The 22,073-nt window shown below is 31.9% G+C and overlaps 1 protein-coding gene and 1 long non-coding RNA gene across 5 annotated transcripts in view; one reads left to right on the forward strand and one right to left on the reverse strand.

Moving 5' to 3' along the window:
• The first annotated feature begins 10,749 nt into the window (after window positions 1-10,749).
• Window positions 10,750-13,009, forward strand: LOC126739251 (uncharacterized). The gene is made up of 3 exons (XR_007661581.1): window positions 10,750-10,931; window positions 11,730-12,419; window positions 12,476-13,009. It is a non-coding gene; the product is annotated as an uncharacterized LOC126739251 (long non-coding RNA).
• A 3,619-nt stretch (window positions 13,010-16,628) lies between these two features.
• The window catches only part of LOC126749069 (uncharacterized), a 251,533-nt gene continuing 246,088 nt past the window's right edge, over window positions 16,629-22,073 (reverse strand). For all 4 annotated transcript variants that reach the window (XM_050458794.1, XM_050458862.1, XM_050458725.1 and 1 more), the window contains 3 exons: window positions 21,241-21,474; window positions 20,986-21,180; window positions 16,629-18,948 (listed from right to left, as the gene is read on the reverse strand). In XM_050458794.1, coding sequence (XP_050314751.1) covers window positions 18,719-18,948; window positions 20,986-21,180; window positions 21,241-21,474 — 659 coding nt within the window. In that variant the 3' untranslated portion in view covers window positions 16,629-18,718. The remainder of the gene's footprint in view (window positions 18,949-20,985; window positions 21,181-21,240; window positions 21,475-22,073) is intronic.

Genomic DNA, 22,073 nt, shown 5'->3' on the forward strand with positions numbered 1-22,073 from the left:
TAATAAATTTGAAGATTTGACGAACTGACGAAAGTCCACTTACGTCCCTTCGTCGTATACTGCAAACGAAAATATTGAAGTTTGAAATACGACAAACAGACGTATTTCGACTTACGTCCCTTAGGTATAGTAAATTAAATAATGCTAAGTTAACCCGCTGACAATTACTTTACTGAACCAACTGTACAAAAGTATGGACACACTCAAAAATAATTGCGAAATATGGGCGCTAAAAAAAATCGTTAAATGCAAAAGTTTTGGGGAATCAATCGGTGCATCTGATGGTGACCTTAAACTTGAACTTGAGCTTGACCTTTAAGGTTATTTGAAGGTCAAAGCGATTATTTTAAATGGGAACCCCTATTTTTGACACCGGATTCTGAAAGAGCGGAAAATTTTACGTCCGGGTATGTATTGAGGTATGAGGTTGAAGTAATCCCAAGAGGTCAAATAATAAGGATTTCCATTTGAAGAAATGAGGTCGACCTTAAAATGACCTTGAAAATGAGGTTCAATGTCAAATCCAAGGTCACCGTTGGGTTCCTCGTTAAGACTTACCTAGGGTATGACCTTTGTTTTCTTTTACCACTAAACTCGCGAGATTTTTAAGAAGTCATTATTTGACCTCTTGGGATTACTTCAACCTCATACCTCAATACATACCCGGACGTAAAAATTTCCGCTCTTTCAGAATCCGGTGTCAAAAATAGGGGTTCCCATTTAAAAAAATCGCTTTGACCTTCAGATAGCCTTGAAGGTCAAGGTCAAGTTTAAGGTCACCATCAGATGCACCGATTGATTCCCCAAAACTTTCGTATTTAAAGATTTTTTCTAGCGCCCATATTTCCCAAGATTTTTGGGTGTGTCCATACTTTTGGCACACCCTGTATATTGACGATATTGAGCAAGTTCGGTGATCCTGCCAAAAAGCTGGAACTAGAAGAAACTTACCAGCAGCATGTACTTCATAAAGAAAAAGTTCGCGACAAAAAACAACACAAAAAAAGTGATCCTAATCCTTTAGAACTTTGCGCTGTGTTTGACCTTCAGCGAGTGATTTTTTACCAATCGCTAATGAAAGTTATTTTATGGACGCAGATTAGCAAATTGTAACTTGACTGTATATAACATAAGACTAAAAAGTGCCATTGTTTTTTGTGGCATGAAGGTTTAAGTAGGCGGGGTTCCAATAAAATTGCCACTTGCTTATTTAAATACCTAAACTTTCTTGATGACGACATTACAAATATTAACTTATTTTCAGACGGGTGTAGTGTTAAAATAAAAATTCAATAGTAATATCAATGTTCTTGCATATGGTAAGTTTGTCCAAAAATATAGACACTATGTCTATTTCTTTTTTTGAACCATATCACGGTCAAAATGAAGGTGATTCTGCTCATAGTCCAATTTGATAATGCTGTTCAAAGGTTAGGCGATTTATTTTTACTATCCCAGTTGGCTCCAATTATAAAACTTGCTAGAAGGAATAACCCATATATACCCTGCTTCGCCTTACTTAAATACTTAGATATGATACTCAACACATGCATGTCTCGATTAATTAAGAAAATCTTTTTTTTTTACTTTTAAGGTTTTTGAAGGGCTATGCCACACAGGTTCTATCTTATGATGAACCTGTGTAAACGGTTCTCTATAATCGAGGCATGGTCCTATTTATCATGTATTTGGTAGGTTGTACAACATATGTATATTATTATGCTACAATTTTGTATATGATTATTTATTTACCTTCATGATGAATAAATTTGTTTTGAATTTGTATGTATTGTCCATATGCTAACGTCCGACGATTTTATGAATTTTAAACAAGTTTCAAATGATCTTAAGATCCTTTCGGATCATACATGGAACAGTATTGACTGGAAAAATATACGTGAAGTAGTGGTAAAAAAAGATAGCACCGAAAATATTTATTTTAAAAATAGCCAGATGCAAGAAGATTATAGATTTATTACTTTAAAACGAACAGTTACTTTAAAATCTCGACTTTACCACCTATGTTAAATTACCCTATTTGCCCAAAAATATCATCTGAAAACTATAAATATTTGATGGTCTTATGTAGTGGCTCCACGCCTATAATAAAACTCGAAAGAACATACTAATTTCTTTAAATATCTACCACATTAGCAACTTCTTACTGTACCTAGCGTTTTCTTTGGTTTAAGTTAGGTTTAGTTTTTTATGTAATATGTTTATTTCTTTTTCATTAAATATAAGTTCGTTCAATTTTAAATGTCAACCTAATATGATTTTCATAAACAAACTTAAATTTAGTTTTTATTCTTGAGTGTTTGTTATTGGTTATATCTAAAGATGAGTATTCTATTCATATGTTTCATTTTATTTATTTCTTCCTTTTGTTATAACTAAAGTTTAACATTTTTAAAGCAACTTATTTATATTTTTTATAGGGCCTAAGTATGCATTTTCATTAAGACACAAAATTTTAGCATACGACCAATAGGTTTATCTCTTTTAAGGGATGATTTTACCCTATCATATAAAGGTTCAAGGTCTGTAACTTATAAAAAAAATCTGTAGGCACATATTCTACTTTATATAGGTAATATAAAATATTAATATGCATTTTTAATTTCTACCACATTTTAAAACTTTATTATTTTTTAAAACTCACTTTCCCCAGAACTAAGTATTTTGAGATACGCCTATTTGACTTGATAGGGACGAATTAACCTCCCATCCAAGGATAAACCAGCAGTAGGTCAAATAATTTTTTAGTGTTTCCGGAAGAGTGAAATAATGACTGGACGTTGGTGGTAGCTAAACTTTACTTCCACAGGGTCTGGGATCAAATGCACGTAGCAGGGAATCAGAGCACGTCGGCGATTAAATCTGTGGTTGCAATGACAACGGGAAGCGTCATGCATTTGTTGCGGTCTCAAAGTTTGCAACTTTTCGGGGTTGAGCAGCAGATTTTTATTGCGGATGTCGTGTCGTCGTTTTGGTTGGACTTATTTTTTGTGGTTAATGTAGTGGCTAATGTGTTATCATATTAATAATGAATAGTATTAAATATAGTTTAGAAATTAGGCCACCGTGCTTTGAAGAAAAAGTTTAAATTAAAAAGTTAGGTCGTCCTACGCCCGTTTTATAAATAAAATGTAATAATGTATGCTGAATATTTGGAGAAAATATACCAGAAAGTAAAGATCGTAAATGTATGTCATCGTCAAATGGATTTATATGTAATTTAAAGTCAGGTGATTTTAATGTCCTTTTAGAAGCCTTAATCATATAACTTCACATGTCGAAATATTTCTTAATTAAGACTTAAGACCAGTCAATAAAATGCTGATAGATAGTATATGAAAAATGATGAAAGATAGTCTACAGTGCTTTCATTTCAAAACGATCCATTCTTAATAACTTTCTTCCCGCGCACTACACTTTGGTAGTTCGAGAGTGGCTTGATGAAAATTTTCGAGAAAAGTGGATTGGCAGATGTGGTGCAATCGAATGGCCTGAGCGGTCTCCGGACCTAACCCCACTAGACTTTTTTCTTTAAGGCTACTTAAAAAGCAAAGTTTATAAAACCCCACCTGAGGAGTATTGAGAATTTAAAAAGTTGAATATTTCAAGAATGCAGAGAAATTAGCGGGCAGACTCTTGCCAATGTTCGTAAGAAGTTTGAAAATAGGCTTTTTTATTGTCTTGCTAATAACGGCGCGCATTTTGATCATTTAATAAAATAAATTTGTTAAACTAATTAAATTTGTTTTTCTACCCTACCGATTTACACTTTAATTCTTGGTCAATCAATTTTTTTTTTACAACCATTGATAGCATAATGAATGCCCTTTAAAATAATGTATCACACCATGGGGTAGCCATTTGACATACCAAAGTTTGGCGTAAATAAAATATTCATTATTTCTAGACATTTTCGCTAACTATTTGCTTACACATTTACCGATTTCATTTTTTTTGGTACCGTTGAATAGAGAATTTTACACTCCTTACCATGATGTATCACACGATGAGGGTTCCCATTTGACATATTAAAGTGAGGTTAGCTGGAGGTGATTGACAGAACTTCAGTAAATGCTTAATTAAACGTCCCCCTGTATATCTAATTTGACGTTTTTTTTTTTTTTTTTTTTTTTAAGAAAGTAATTAAGGGTGGATCGTTTTGAAATGAAAGCACTGTATGTAATAAACATTAAAAAAAACGTACATGAAATTAGAAATCACATGATTTATTTATTATTTCAATAAGCTATCAATGAAAATTACTGAATAAGATTAAACTGAATTTTCTACATTTTGATAATAAATTTTGAAATTCACGAACCACCACTGAATTTTCGTAAAAATCAAGATTTTTCAGTTTTTTTACTCGAAAAAGATAATGCGATATAGGCCAAACGCAATTCCAAACGAGATTTTGTATAAAATTAAAAATCGTCCGCAGCGGTTTTTCATTTTAGGTGGACAAAATAATCTTGCATCTATAAACCTTTACCTGTGGTTTATCATGACCCAGATTCTGTGATATTACAGCTTGTAAAAATTTGTAACAAAGGATTTTGTATTTCTTCATTAATTTTATTTCTTAAGAGTAAGCCTTTTCGAGCTAGGGTAATAAATGATACTGAAGGGACCTTTCAAATTAATTATTAGTTCACAATTTTTAAAGGGCCCAGTCACTTCAAAAAGGATAGGAAACTTATAATATATATATATATATATATATATATATATATATATATATATACATATATATATTTTTTTTCTTTCAACTATTGCAAGAGGTGAAGCTGCAAAGTAATGCTATTAAGATAGATGTACAGTGTGCAGACTATAAAGGATGATTTAAGGAATTTTAAAGAAAAAATAGAAGCTTTCGGAGATAGGATCTTGCAACTGGAAGTGGAAAAATTTTGAATTTGGAAAAAGTCAAAAAGCAAAAAAACAAAATAAAGGTATACATTATTTTTTGTTAACAGAATAAGCCTTAGTTCAGTAAACCTTAGTTTTAGTTGTTTAAAGATTTTTTTCTAGTTTTCTTCTGCCTCACTTCAAATAATTGTTTAGGGTAGGGACAACATGACTTTACGTATTTCTCAAATTAATGTTAGATCACTAGTTCCGCATTTGGACGAGTTTAAGACTACCATTTTCAACAATAATTTCGATATTGTTGGCGTGACTGAAACTTGGCTAGGTCCAGATATACCAAATAATAATATAAAACTAAATAATTATACCTTAAAAAGATGCGATAGGGCGTATGGCCGCGGGGGCGGTGTGGCTCTTATATTAGAAATCAATTTAAAACTGAAATTCTCTTTTCTGAGAGTCATGAGTTTTTAGAATGTATCTGGGCAAAAATTACAATAAAGAAAGAACATTTTGTTATTGGAATAATTTATAGACCACCTAGATCGAATATTCAGCAGTTTTTAAACAAAATGGAGGACATTGTTTCTAACTTGTTTTCTTTGTATAACAACATATTTTGTATAGGAGACTTTAATATTGATATGTTGCAATGCGATAATCTTTTCACAAAAAAGTTAGTTTCGATGTTGAGCCCTTCAATTTAAAACAAATTATAATGGAGCCAACCAGAGTCTCGAAATCTTCTAGTTCCCTAATTGATTTAATAGTCACTAATTATGACCAAATTGAATGCACTGGTGTTATCTGTTCTGATTTTTCCGACCACTTCGTAGTCTATTGTGAGATACAAATGGCAAAATTAAATTATAAACCAAAAACTAGCATTTCTAGAAATCTAAAAAATATAAACTATAACCAATTTAAAAATGACCTTCAATCGATACCGTTTAATAATGTTTACAATATCGTTGATGTTAATCAAATAGTCGTATTTCTTAACAACGTTATAACTAGCCTATTTGATATTCACGCTCCTCTTAAAACAATTACTTACTGCCTAAAAAACCCTTCCTACCCTGGATTACAGAGAATATTAAGAAAATGCAGAAATTAAGAGATTCAGCTCTTCAGCCGTTTAAACGCACTAAACGTCCAGAAAAATGGGAATATTATAAATCATAAAGAAACTTAACAACAGCTTCAATAATAATGGAACGCAAAGCCTATTATAAGCATAAATTTAAAAATTGCAACCCTAAAAAATGTGTAGTTATTCTCTTTGGAAATAAAGTTCAAATAAGGACTATTTATGAAGAATTTTCCTTTTTTGTTGGACATCAAAAACTTCAAGTAGTTGAGAGAACCAAGAGCTTGGGTTTAACACTCGATCAACCCCTATAAACTGTTTATCTATGCACTCGATTCACAGGTAAAGTTTAGTGGACACATATCAAATAATCTTAAAAAGTCGTATTGTGCTCTAAAAACCATGTACCCTCATCGATATTACTTAGATCTGAATATTAAACGTGAGCTATGCGACTCTCTTGTGTTGTCAAATTTTAATCATTGTGATGTGGTTTATGGACCTTGTCTAGATGGTCAAGACTCCTATAGAGTTAAAAAAATGCAAAACTCTTGTATTCATTTTATTTATGGTATTAAAAGGCGAGGTCATGTATCACATAATCTTAATGATCTTAAGTGGCTTAATATGTTTAATAGACGTAAGCTACATTCCAGTGTGCTATTTTATAAAATTATTAAATACCGCAGTCCTCCCTACCTATACAACAAGATTACATTTCGGACAGACACTCACCACTTAAATTTAAGAAGTAAATCTTTAACTATTCCTAAACACAAAAATCAATTTTTCAAAAAATCATTCTCTTATAATATTTCTCATATCATTAATGCGCTATCACCCGATATAACTGATATTTCGAATTCCATTTATAGATTCAAAACAAAAGTAAGGCAAATCTTATTAGATAATCAGTAACATGCATATTAGAACTAGAAGATTTATTTTTCATTTTTCTTGTTTATAAATTGTAATTGAGTGGCTAGTATTAGATATATTCTTCCGTATTTAATTGTTGTATTGTTGTAATCTGTACCAAATCATCAACTACCTAGATGTAATGTATGTACATTATATCTAGTAGTTAGTTTAGTTTAACTTATTAGTTGTTAGTTTAATTCGTTTATATTCTATGTAATTTCCATGGTAAATAATAAACGTTATTATTATTATTATTATTATTATTATATATAAATATATATATACAGGGTGTTCATTTGAAAACTTCCCACTACGGATTTATCGAAAACCACTGTTTAAAAAAAAAAGTCAAGACAACTTTCTGACCTAAAATTACTTCACCCCCTTTCACCCATTGCCCCCCAGGGTCATCCCCTTTCCTATATATATATATATATATATAGGAAACTTTTTAGAATTATTAAATGATAAAAGTTTCCAATATTTTTGAATCCTGATTTTATTTTATGAGTTTGAAAATAATGATTTTGTATTATCATTTTCATTACTAAATAATAACATACAGCTTAGGAGGAAAAATTGTGTTTTTCATTTCCTTTCAGTGAATGACTAAATAAAAAGTAGTGTACTTACAAAAATTACATTACTAATAAAAATATTTTAATATTTATATTCAAATTTATATCTAATCAATTAAATGTTGAGAATGCCCTCCTCCAAGTTCCATACAAAAGAAGAGACACTGTTCGAAATGCTCGCGCACATTATGTAACATCTCAGGTGTAGTTTGTTGGCACTCGTGCATTATTCGTTGTCGCAAATTTTCGAAAGAAATGGGCTGCATAGAATATGTACAACGCCACCAACTCCCGCGTAGGGGTTAATGATAAATGCGAAATTATTTTGTCCCCGTAGAAACAAACATCCATGGGTGCGAACGTTTTTTGATTTTTTAGGAAATCTCGAAGAAATTTGGGTGGAAAGTGCGCCACCATGTATGACTATATCAAAACATGTCAACCATCAAAATGAGCACTTAAACCTAGTAGGTTTTGTTGTATTATTTGTCAAAATCATTTTCGTTCAATTGTTGTACAATATGGATTTTGTACGCGTGATATTTTAGTATCTTTAAAATTCTGCTAATGCTCGCAAAAAATATGCCACACACTTGCCTGGTGCTTAATATAAGGGTGCATATTGACGTGGCCCAAAACAGCAATTTTTATAGGTTCGTTTCCAATTATTTTCTAATAACTCTTTCTACAGTCGAATCTACAGTTTGATATGTTGAAAACAGAATTGATGACCATTAAACTGAGGTATCACAAGAAAGTCAACCCCATTTTCATTTAAATGATTAAGTTCACACCTGGTTAAGGTTAATGGCGAACTTGAAAATAAAGCACAAAAGACTTCTCTAATATAATAATTAACGAGTTTTTTACATTTTTTTCAAGAAGCAATAAATCGTTTAATAAAGAGAAAGGAGAATTCAATTACCTTTTAAATAAGATATCACTTGACTGAGCGATTTTTTTTAACAAGCGTCATGTGAAATATCAACCTTGGTTCGTTTTGATTGACCCGCACTCTATACATATGTATATAAGATTTATATTACATTTATAAATTTTGTGATTTAATACGAACATAGCAGAAACAGAAATACCTATGGCAACTCTAATTATTTTAATACGGGGTGTGGCAACATAACTTCCTTTTTTGAAATGCCCGTCACTTAAGTTGTGGAGTTCGTAGCAGGGCAGGAGTGGTGTCATTTGACAGCCATGGTTCTAAAGTTTTGTTCTCATTTAAGTAAAAACTAAGTAAAAGTACTAAGTCTAAGTAAAAACTTTAAATATGTACTTTCTTTTAAATGTGTTTTATTGAATTAAAAAAAAAAGGAAGTTATGTTGCCGCACCATATATCATAGATTTTAATTAACTAGTAATATTTCAGCATTGTGTCAGTTTTACTAACATTAATCAGTGCGATGGTTTGTCATATCACACAAAGAGCATCGCAACTCGAGCTTCAGTTTTGGACACAAGAAAAATATATTTCAGTATATACTGTCAATTTTATTATAAAGCAGATTGTGAATTAACTAGATCTCTATTATCTTGCGCCTGTTTTTAAAGGACTGCCTATGTGGCTATTTTAGTCTTCGCTATGAACATATAACTGACGGGTACTCAAGTCTCATATCATAGTTATATGCCAAAATAGAGCAATTAATATCCACAATTTCAATCACTGCAAGCCTCATCTTTTTAAAGTGAGCAACAACCTTACAATTTTGAAAGATTCAGAAGCAGTAGATCGGTTTTAGAACTTAAAAAAATTAAAATTTAATAAAAAAACATTTAAAATTTAAAGAGAATGAATGTTGTTTATGGTTTTCAGAAATTTTTACCATATAAAGAACTATACAAGACACATAACTCCAGAAGAATCTGTAATTATAAGAGACTGTCATTATATTCCCAAAAAAAAACTAGTCCAGGTAAGAAAGAGATGAAAAACAGGTCTCTAATGTATTCAATAGGTAATGATGAGAAGGAATCTTCAACTATATTATTAATGTGTAATGGATTTCGTTGGTTATTACCTTTCCTAATTATGGATAAACGGTTTCCAAAGAACGTAGTTGTTTTTGGGCTAATAAATTTATATAATCTTATTATAAGATGTGTACAAATGCAATTTTGCAAAGCTTTGGAAAACTCTTAAAAGTATGGATATTCAAATTAAAAATAAAAATGAAATTCCTATCAATTTAAAAAAAAACCTAATGATATAAATCAATATTTCTCCTCAGTCTTTAGTGACTCTAAAAACTGTACAGAGCATGCCTCGTTTTTTAGGACACATCTCGTGAGAGTAAAATGTACTTTTCACTTTCAACTTACATCGTTTGACGAAATTGTTAAAATAGGCAGCAATCTTAAAATGCTTAAATACTGTCTACTTGCTATATACAGGGTGTCCATTTATTATCGCAGTGCTCGATTGCGGCTAAATCTTAAAACATTTAATAGGGGAAATGTTAATTGATTTAAAGAGGCTATTTTTTTAAATTAGTTTGGTTGATACAGAGTGTCTCAAAAAAGCGTGGTACATAATTTGAACTTTTTTTTTCAAATGGAACCACCTATATTTTTTTTCTGAAATGGGAGTGTCATTTGGCGCTTTCTTTAACCTTAAAACTGTTTTGCCCTAAAATGCGAAGTTTGCCTATTTATTAACAATTTAAAGAAATTTTTAAGAAAATCAATGTATCACTTAAATTTTAATATTTACCAAGGACGTTTTTTTTTATCTTTCGAAATTTTAAAATTTATTTTTTTTATACGGGGTGATCAAAATCGTTACTCAGATAATATTTTCAATTCAATTTTGCGCTATTTTTTTAAATGGAACACCCTGTATCTAGTAACGCGATTTGATACAGCATTCTTTTATCTTTAATTTGATACCAACAAGTTTGCCTTTACCTATCTCTAACCGTTTTCTTAAAATTTGTTCTTGAAGGAAGAATAACACATTTTTCCATAGAAATTACGACACTTACGACGGAACGGAAAACAATTAATAAATATTTTATGGAATCAGAGTGACAAGCACTTTGTTCAATTCTAGTTTAAATACTTTTTAGTAAGAAAAAAATCAATAGTTGTAGTAACCATAATGAAATTATAATAGTAAAGACAAGTAATATAAATCCATGATGCTTATCTCATATTTTAAAAGCAAGGAAATTTTTGTCACAAGTAAAAAGTTGGCTTTAATTCATTTATTCTTTGTTGTGTGACGTATGTCAATTCTAATGTTTACTTATCATTCATGTTGAGTATAATTTTATCAAATTTTTATTTTATTATCTCAAAAAAATGCGGAAAAATTTCCTACATACAATAACCGACATCCTGATGACAGAGTTTTGAAGAAATTAAAAGAACGGGTCCGGTAAAGTTAAAGGGACGTCTAAAAACCGATTTTTTTGCAAATGTTTACATAGAATGATAAGTATGGTCAAAATATTGATAAAAAAGTGAGGATGATTGGAAAAAATACAAAACTTTGGAAATTATGAAGGTTTTTCTACATACGTTAAATACGTAATTATTGCCGGCTTGCACAATGTTTTTTACCTTTTGATTTTGCTATAATTAAAAAATATATATATTGGGGCAATTTTGGAACTTTTTGGAGGCTATTATTGTAAATTCATAGCATTTTTTTATAGCTTTGTACCCCTTTTAAATACATATTTTGTAATTTACACACAAGAAAAATGAAACAACAACCTTATTGACACAAATGGTAGCAGGCTTCAGTATGTCCCCAGTAGTATTTTTTGGTTTTGTCTGGAACACGTTTTAGTCAAAACAGTATATATCTTTAAATTCATTATAGGTATTATGAATAGGAATTATAGGCACAAACACGGGGCGGGAGCCCCGTGTGCCTATAATTCCCATTTTCTAACTATTATCCCATTCTTTAAGTAGGGCTCAAACGACTACCTTACCCACTATTTAGCGCCAACCCAAGGTTCCAATCCCTTTTTACAATCTTAACTCCACATGTGCGCCAACCACACAGTAAAATTTAAATTAATAGCATATATAATGGTCAACGTGATGCCTAGTCGCAAATAGAGTGTAGTTAAGCCGGGTGTAATTGTGAATTATACCTAAGTAGAAAAATCCTTTATAATTTTTAAAATTTTGCATTTTTTTACTTCATCTTCACCTTTTTATCAATAAAATCTTCAAACTCAACATTCTGTGTAAACATTTTCAAAAAAAAATCGATTTTTAGACGTCCCTTTAACTTTACCGGAGCGAAAAGAACGATTCGAGCATACTGGAAGCGTAGAATACAAGCAGCAAACTAGAACGAAAATATTTTTAAATGAAGAAAACCAATTGGCAATCACCATGTCGGTTGTAGAAACACCGGAAATTAGTGTAAGACAAATAAGTAAGAACTTAGAAATATCGAAATCGTCCGTGGAAAAATGTCTACAGAAAACAAATATCATCCCTATCATGCTTAGATCAAGAACTTGCCGAAAATGATTTTGAAAAAAGGAAACCTTTTTGTCAATGGGCACAAAATCAAGCAGCAGAAAACGAGAATTTTTTCAAATTTGTGCTTTTTACTGATGAATTTACGTTTCACAGAAACGGTTTTGTGAACCGACATAACTTTCACTTTTACGATACAGAAAATCCGCATCGAGTTTATGTCAATAATTTTCAACGCCGATGAAGCATCAATGTTTGGGATGGAATAGTACATGATTTTGTTATTGGTCCATACTTTTTTGAAAATCGTGTAACAAGACAAGTTTTTCTAAATTTCTTAAGAGAGACTTTTCCACAGCTGACCCAAGATCTTCCCGACTTTGTAAGGCATCAGATGTGGATGGTGCACTAGCTCACTTCAGTACAAATGTCAGGGAACATATCACGCACCAATTTGGTAGTAGATGGATTGGAAGGCTAGGTTAGTTAATAAAATTAACTTTTGTATACATAGTCATTAAACTTTATACTTGATAGGTCCCACACTGGATGGCCTCCTAGATCACCGGGTTTAACGCATCAGGATTTCTTTTTGTGAGGAAATGTTAAATCCGAAGTTTATCGTATTGTCTTCTCAACTCGGGAAGATATGGTGAAGCGCATACAAGAGTCTTTTAGACGTATTACGCCTTCTACGCGTCGTGCAGTTAGAAGAACTTTCGCACGTAGGGTTGATCTGTGTTTGGAGCAAAACGGTAGACACTTTGAGCAATTTTTGTGATAACACTTTTTATAATGTATTTAATTAATATTGTTAATGTTTTTGGTTAATTCTTGATGTAAATGAAATTGATGGGAATGATTTTTTTTTTGTGGGATTTTCCTACCGACGATTTCTGGATTTATAAGTCCTTACTTATTTCCCTTACTCTAATTTCCGGATTTTCTACAACCGACTTGGAGACTGTCAATTTGATTTCGTCATTTAAAACTGTTTTTGTTCTAGTTTGTTTTTTTTTACTCTACGCTTCCAGTATGCTCTAATAATTTTCAAGTAAGAATAAACGTTGTAATGCCTATGAAAAAATGTATCATTCTTCCCTTAGCAACAAATTTTCAGAAAACGGCCTTTCAATGTTCTAAGCGTTACTAGATACAGGGTGTTCCATTTAAAAAAATTGCGCAAAATTGAATTGAAAATATCATTATTTGAGTAACGATTTTGATCACCCCGTATAAAAAAAAACAAATTTTAGAATTTCGAAAGATAAATTGAAGTAAGCCAAGGACAAAGACATAGATTTTTCAAAAAGATAGAAAACGTCCTTGGTAAATATTAAGATATAAATAATACATTGATTTTTGTGAAAATTTCCTTAAATTGTTAATTAATTTTAAGGCAAAACAGTTTTAGGGTTAAAGAGAGCGTCAAATAAAACTCCCATTTCGGAAAAAAAAAATATAGGTGGTTCCATTTAAGAAAAAGTTTAAATTATATACCACGCTTTTTTAAGACACCCTGTATCAACCAAACTAATTTCAAAAAATAGCCCCCTCTAACTCAATTAACATTCGCCCTTAAATTCTCCTTAAAATTCGCATTAAAGGTTTTTTCAAAAATTTGAGGTATCAGAGAGTCGTGATTGGGGATATGGTGCGCATTACTTCTGGAGTGCCTCAAGGATCCATACTTGGGCCGCGAGTATTTTCATGTATATATTTCTATATATATATATATACACTTGCGTGCATAGAAATCGGCCCACTGTAAACTTTTGATTTTAAATATATATTTTTTTTAAATTATACATCAATCAAAAAAAAGATGCCGTTTGAAAGACAATTTAATATCCTTTAATATGAGTATAAATTTATGAAAACTTATTTGAACATCCTATTTTTAACATAGTGAAATTAATGCATTAAGAAAATTAGGTTTTTTTATTATTAACATAAATATAATATTTTTTAATAATGGGTATGATCTCCTCTTGCCCTTATAACATCTCTCATACGATTAGGCATAGATCTAATCAAGTTTGCTATTGTTTCTTGTGGGATGTTTAGCCACTCTTCTTCTATTGCAAAATAAGCTCTGGGATCGAGTTTGGGGTACGAAGTCTAGCTCAAATTCTCCGTTTTAGCTCATCCCATAAATGTTCGATCGGATTTAGGTCAGGACTGTATGCTGGCCACTCCATAGCCCGAAAACCGACTTCTGCAATGTAATCTTGAACGATTCTTGCAGTGTGCGGCCTTGCGTTGTCATGCATAAAGGTCAATTCATCTCCAATGTAGTCGACGTAAGGTACCACATGAATTGCTAAAATCTCCTCGATATACCTAGCAGCCGTTAAACCTCTTCTTCCGTGAACACGGTCGCCCCTACGAATGAACTGAAGGTTGGTTCATCATGCAGGAACCACCTCCATAAGCACTTCGCTCTTCAAAGCAGCAATCTGCAAATCGCTCTCTTGGAGGCATATTCTGGACTCATCTGAGAGCAGAAAACGCAGGCATGCTTGCCGATGAGCTGGAGAAATTTTTGGGCCAATCGCAGGTGTTTTAGGGGTCAGGTTATTTTCCTGCAGTCTTCGTCTCACTGTCCACTGACTAATAGGCACTCCTCGCACCTCACGGAGCTGTCGTTGCACTTGAACGGCATTAAGGTGACGATTTCTTAATATTGTTGATACAATAAAGCGGTCATCACGAGCGGTTGTAAATCGCCTCCTACCTGTTCCAGGTCGCCTATGAAAGGATCCAGTCTCCTCATAACGTTGACACACTCTTCGAACCGCTGCGCGAGTCATATCCAATTGTCTAGCAACAGCTCGCTGACTAAGTCCATTTTCGATTAAAGCAATAACTTGGGCGGCTTTTTGTGGTGTAGTATGCATTAAATTAACACACTTGAACACTATTGAGGTTATGAAAAACGCATAATATGCAAATTTCAGTTGCAAACGCAATAATTTTATTATTTGACAAATTTGTTATATTCGTTACAATCACCACATAAACACGGTTCATTTGTTTACCGGTTGCTACGCATATAAACGATAAGCCTTCTTGATAAATTTCTACTTACATTAAAGGATATTAAATTGTCTTTCAAACAGCATATTTCTTTTTTTGATCTGATGGATAATTTTTAAAAAAAATATGTTTAAAGTCAAAAGTTTACAGTGTATATATATATATATATATATTTCAGATATTTTTGGTTGGATTATATATTGCAGTATATATTGTTTTGCTGATGATACCCAAATGATATTCATTCGACTTTCATCCATTGCCGAGGCTTTTTTTAGAATAAGTAAAGATCTTGAACAAATATATCAATATTCAAAGAGAAATAACCTTGTGCTTATTGCAAAAAAAATGCTTAGCTTTAGCTTTAACTTTTTGTCATCAAGCACCGAGAAATGATAGAGAACATTACTAATCTAAACATAAATTCTGAAAAGCTTCCATATGTGAGCAGTGCTAGAAATCTTGGGCTTATGGTTAATAATAACCTAAATTTCCACGAACATGTCTCTTTTGTTACTAAAAGATGCTATGCCATTTGAAGACCACTATATACCAATATTCACATAATTAACTATAAGCACAGATGTAAATAGCTCCGCAGTGCGGAGCTGTGCTATAAGTAAAGGAAAAAGCTCTTGCGAGAGTCTTGTCTTTCCCATCATTAATTACTGCTATTTAGTATATTATGTCTCTTTAGACTTACTTACTGAAAATAGATTGCAGAAAATTAAATATTCTTGTTGTAGATTTGCTTGCAGAATAAGAAAGTACGATCATGTTTCTGAGAAACTGGTTTAGCTGGAATGGCTTAAAGTTGATAAATTGCATATCTATTCAATTTTTATATACCGACTACTTCTTTCTCACCTCAATATCTCTATGATAAATTTGAATATCGCTATAATGCATACAACGTTGCCTTAAGATACAGTCATAGATTTAGTATACCTCGTTTTCGTCACGCATTTTTTAAGAATAGTATCTCATAGATCGCTCCGTCTACCTATAACTCGCTAAATGATAACTTTAAGAATATGAGCCTATTGAAGTTCAAAAAATCGATTAAATCCTTTCTTCTATCTAGTGAATAGTTACTACCTGCGATGTATTTTTTTAATTGGTTGTTTTAGATATGTGACTCGACGAATATCGGTCACTTTTAGCTAAAAACTATTTATCTGCTTAATATTTTATTTTATAAGTGTTATTGCATGCTAGATTTAATTTAATTTTAATCTTTCGCTTTTTTATCATGTTTCTCTATGTTACACTTAGTTAATGGTTAAGTAGAGTTGCTATATAAAGCTAGACTTCGCCTTTTTTTTGTCAAACATTTTTGTTCAAATTTACCGACGCGCCACGTTCCTGGAAATTAATGGAAATTCAAAAAATAAATGGAAATTAATGGAAAATCAAAATCAGAGTGGTGAGCTTTGTTTTTAGTTTCAGAATAAAGATGCGTGACTTCGAGTTCATCCAAATTGCATCATGAAAATTTCGATTTCCAAAAACAGTTCTTTCTAATTCTGAACAGAAGGGTTTCTGTTTTCTTAGTTCATATTATACAAAGAAACGTTGTAATTATTCACATTGATTTCATTTTTCACATTTGGAATAAGGTAAAGGATTATTATATAAATAATATACAAGATTAAAGTTTAATGTTTTTATTTTAAACATTACAAATTACTGTGAAAATAATAAACAAATATTCTAACATTTTTTTCTTCGAGGGAAGGAAAATATTTACAAAATCGTTTTAGGAATACATAATAAAATATTGAGGGCAGGCTTTTGTTCGGTTAAAAACTACATCTTTGATAGATGTATAATAACTTACACGGATATAAAAAAAATCTAAATTAATATAAAGGGATATATTAACATTAGGGAATACTTGAACATGGATTTTGTTCCTCGGCACAATACTGTAGGCGACAAATTTGTTTGAAATTTGATGGTGATGTATTTACAGAATAATAAATATTGGATAGTGCTGTAGCAAATAAGCGTGACTAAATATGCCTAACATTGGCTAACCGTAGCATAAACCTTACTTTGTCACCTACATAAGGGCGGATAACTGAGACTATAAAATTGGAGTTAATCTCAGCTTTAAAATACTTAACTTGGCTTTGGTTTTGGGGGAACAAAAATTTTACAAATAGAGGGACTTGTCATACCAAAAATACAATTACTACCCACATTGAGAATAAAGCAAAATAAATAACATAAGCGAACACAATATACATAATACAACTCTTGACCCTAGGGTTAGTTAACGCTAGAGTTATCTAAGGGTCAAGATTGAGGAATATTTGCACTTCTGGTACATTTTTTTGTTCCTTGTGTACTTTTTTAAAATCATAATTATTACTTAATGTAATGTATTATTAATGGAGTGATAATATACTAAAATATTTTTTATTAGGAACCAAATGCTTACATAAAGTAATTATTATTATTAAAAAATAACTATTTGCTTCGTTTATTGCCAATAATGAAAATAATCTTACGGGCATATTATACGAGATGGCCCGAAGAACCTTTGAGAAAAATTGTCATTCTTTCCCGAATTTTCATAAAAAATAAATATCAAAAAATGAAAATCTATACCCTTTACATTTTTTGATAATAGTTTTTGAAAAAACTACTAGAGTAATAATATTTAAAGATTCTTCTGACCCCCTCGGATATAATAGGAATATTTACATTTATACATCATACAAAATAATTTACTCAATCAATGGCAGATTTTCAGATATTAAGTTTTAAAAATCTGCTTACCACATGATATTAGAAAAAGTGTTTAATACAAAAAAATTTACAGATTTAACAAATAGCGAGGGTTTTATTTATTTTCCGTCTCCAAAATAAGAAATTACATCCGGGAATGTATTCAAAACAGAAAATATTTAGGCCAAAACAAACCTTAAAAGTAATTTTTGACCAAAACATTTTCAAAAAAAAGTCAGCTGCACGAAAAATAAATATATCACACCACGGCGATTCTCTTTGAAAAAACACCTCATAATTAGGTACATATCTACACATATAACCTAATTTTTCAGCCTTACAATAATCAGACTTCCTAGACACTTAAGAAAGGATTGGGATAGGGAGGGTAGGAGCTTTCTTTGTTATTTTATTTTTCGGTAAAATAGTGAAATATATAACAAATATATTAAAACGTGTAAACAAAAATAAAATTATTTGATGGTACTTCTAGAAATTTCTTAGAAGTATCGCCTTATAATCAACAAAATTAATAGTTTCCACAATATGGTAAAAAATATTGTTATGTTTAAGAGTATTATAAAATTAATGAATACTTATGATATGGCTCCCAAAGCATTTAGGGAAAAAAGAAAAAAATAAAGACACAATAAAAAGGACTGGAAAGGACTGGAAGGAAATATAAATAATAAATTAAACAATAAAACTTACAATGTTAACCAACATTTTTACACAGTAGTTTTTCTTAAACCAAAAGAAAAGATAATACAGGTCCCCGATACTAGGGGTGGTACGAGGTAATCATTAAGCTGCCAACTTATTGACATTTTATTTTGATAAAACAATTTTTGTTAATTTGCAAAGCGGCTGCATATAACAAAGTGCGGTGGAGACTTTCTTTTTAAACTACAATAGTTTTATAACATCACTAAATGCACTAATTAGGAGGCAGTACGCACACTTCTACTTGCTCGCATAAAAATTATCGAATTTTATTCGTCCATTTCACACTTCCCAGGGGGCTTCGCCCCTTAGCAGGGTGGCCGGATGGTCCCCCCGATCGTGTGGCATTCCTGTGGCCGCGTTTTGTTGGCCCTCTTCCATCGGCGGAAGGTTAAGAAGGTTCGGTTCGTGGATTACAGGATTTGTGCCGCCTGGAATTTGGTTGCTGCTGCCCCCTGGTATCACTCTAGGAGGACTGTGTGTTCTGTTGTGAATCGGAACTAGGTTTTGACCTGTAACAATTAACATTATGTGAGACTTATCTTTTAAATATTAATATACTAGAAAACCCGAACAGTCTTCACTTATATCACAATATGTATATGCTGTAACTGATGCACTAATTGTTTTTTAACCCAGTAAGTGTAAATATGTAACATCTAAATATTCTTAAAGAAATCATTCTTTTATATGAGATCATAAAAATTTATAAGGATGATTGTAAAAAAAAGTTTATAAAGTAGTTGTTTATGCATAATTTTAAAAAACTCATTATTGTTATATTTTATTTACTTAACAGTTATTTATTTTAAAGGCGGGAAGGGTATTAAAAAGAAATAAAATAATAAAATTCAAAATAATAATATTTTTATCAGTGTAACAAAATAAAAATAGCTTATTCTAATAATATAGGCGGAAAAAAATTTTATACAAAAAAACTAAACACTTTATAAGATAATACTAAGTATGACCTTTCTTCTTCAAAACGGTAGCAAATCTTCTAGGCATATCAAGCTTTTTTAATTTCTTCCCATAAAACATTTTTGTTAGAAGTTTTCTTGCCGCAACTCTATTTTTTAGCTCTCTCCAAAGGTACTAAATCGGGTGATTAAGATGGCTAATTTAAAAGTGTAACATTTTTACTGCTAAACCACTACTTTACGATCTTTGCAGTATGTTCCTGGGTAAATACATCTGAGAGGCATATTATCTTCTGCGCATAAGGTCGCATGACTGTCTCTAAAATGTTTAAGTATATTTCTTTGGTCATAGTTTCCTTCACATGAAAAATTAGACTCACACCATTATAAGAAAAGCCCAAAAAGTTTGATATTTCCCCCACCATGCTTCACAGTGTCTATGCTGTCTAGGATGATATTCTTGATTTTTATTCCGTCTTATAAATAGTCTTCCATCTGATCCAAATAAATTTATTTTTGTTTCGTCCGAAAAAATGTTTTTTCAGTTAACACGATCCAAATTTTGTCTAGCAAATTCAATTTTTTGTTAAAAAAATTTTTTACTGAGAAAGGGTATTCTTCTTGCAACTCTCCCATGAAGATTTATTGCCTCCAGGGTGTCTTCTTACGGTTCTTGTACTAATATTCAATTTTAAATTTCTTTTCATTGCTCTTTTATAACAGATGTCAAAAATGGATCTTTGTGTATCTCACGTGCCATGATTTTATCAAGATATTCCGTTGTTTTTCTTGAACGACCTCGAGTTTCTGGCGGTTTATTTATTACATATTGCTCCTTTAAAATTTTGGAAATTAAACAAGGTGACCTTTTAAAAGCATTGCAAATAAACTTTTATTTTGACTTCGTAACTAAATTATTAAGCGCCCTTCTTCTGGAGTACAATGTTTTGCACTATTATATTACCGTTTACTAAATTTAAAAACAGATCTGAACACAACAAGAATTTAGAGACAACTGATAACAAGAATATCGAACGTAAATTACTCTTATTTTTTTGTCCAGAGAAATTTATTTACAAAAATAATTTGTGAGATAAAAAGATGCTAGACATTCCAATGAATATAATAATAAGACCTTCGGTTGTGGATAATATAGTGTTAATACTATTATACATATCCTCCAAAAAATGGAACTATTTTAGCAATTATTCCAATACTCTTATTTTTTTTGCCACCACTGTACGTATAAATTAATTTTTACCTTTGAAATGTTTTCAATATGCAAGTTAGATATATCATTCAAACGGTAATTTAAGGCTCCACTAAAACTAAGAGGCTGTTTTAAATATAGCGCCATCTCGCGAATATATTTTTAAAAACCTCTAAAAATTGCCTCTGGTTCAGGTAAATTCTTATATGCATAAACATTTTCATACATTTTCTTATGTTTGAAATAACCCAATTTTTGTCTTAAGTTGGAAAAACTATAAATTGATTATATATATCTTCATGCCATAGCATGAAGCATAACGTAAAGCCTGTTATGGTTCATAATGAACCGTAACGGGCATTTTGGATATCAACATAACCTCTCAGACCCATAAAGCCGTGAAAAACTAGACTTCTTACCTTGAGGACGCACTCCAAATATAAGCTGCCTAGGATATGGCTGGATTCCGTCCACTTGATCACCGTTCTGAAGATTTTTCCTTCGCCTTCGCCATCTCAGGTAAGCTGCGAGGCAGAGAATTACTGCAGAGAACACCGCGATGGTAGCGCCTCCCGCTATCGATGCGGTTTCTAGCATAAAACGACGTTGTGACGCTGCAAAAAAAAATATTGTGAAGTCATATGACTCCACTAATTTTGTTAACGCTGACTTACGCAAATATGAGCCATCTAAATCTTTGTACTCGCATCTGGATCCTTGATAGCCTTCCGCACACATACAGTTATACAGCAAGCTATTCTGGATCTTCACGGTAAAACAGGTAGCGCCGTTTAGGCAGAACCACGCAGCATACGCGGGAGGACAGGGGTACGTTAGGAATGTGATGTTTGGCCGTGGGGTTGGAGCCGGTGGCCTTGGCTTGGGAGTGCTCCGTGAAGAACACGATTCTGAAATATAAAAATAAATTAGTTATCGTATCAATTATTCGAAACAAAAATGTCATACTATAAGATTTATCTTTACACTAAATTATCACATTAGTTTCAGGATTTTTTTTAATTCCAATATAATAACCGGATAAAAATCCTTAAACCCCGAATGAATGGGTGATTCATCCGTATTTTATTCCATTCTTCGGCAGGAAGTCGAAGTAAAATCGCGCTCGGTAGTACCGGATTGAACGGAACGACGAAGGTGATGAGACGCGGGGGACGAAATAACCAACTATAACTGATTGATATTCGTCGATGGTGCCCGCGGTATAACACTGCTGCTGCTGTACTTGTTGTCGGAGTACCGTCGTACTGCTGACACTGACCTTCCGAATGCAACGGCGACCATTTGCCGCCCTAGAACGGAAGTCGCTTGAACGGCTCGGCCTTTAAAATATTTCTTTGGGTATTTTAGTTTTGGCAAGGAAGTTGTGGCTGTTATTGATAAACCGATTAAAGATACTTTCTCATCGTGCCCATCTCATTTCATAAAGACAAAATATTGCTGTTCTTCTGTGACTTTAGACGAAGAAGAATGTCTCAGAGATGTATTT

The sequence above is a fragment of the Anthonomus grandis genome, chromosome 1, assembly GCF_022605725.1.
Source record: "Anthonomus grandis grandis chromosome 1, icAntGran1.3, whole genome shotgun sequence".
NCBI classification, from domain to species: Eukaryota; Metazoa; Arthropoda; class Insecta; order Coleoptera; family Curculionidae; genus Anthonomus; species Anthonomus grandis.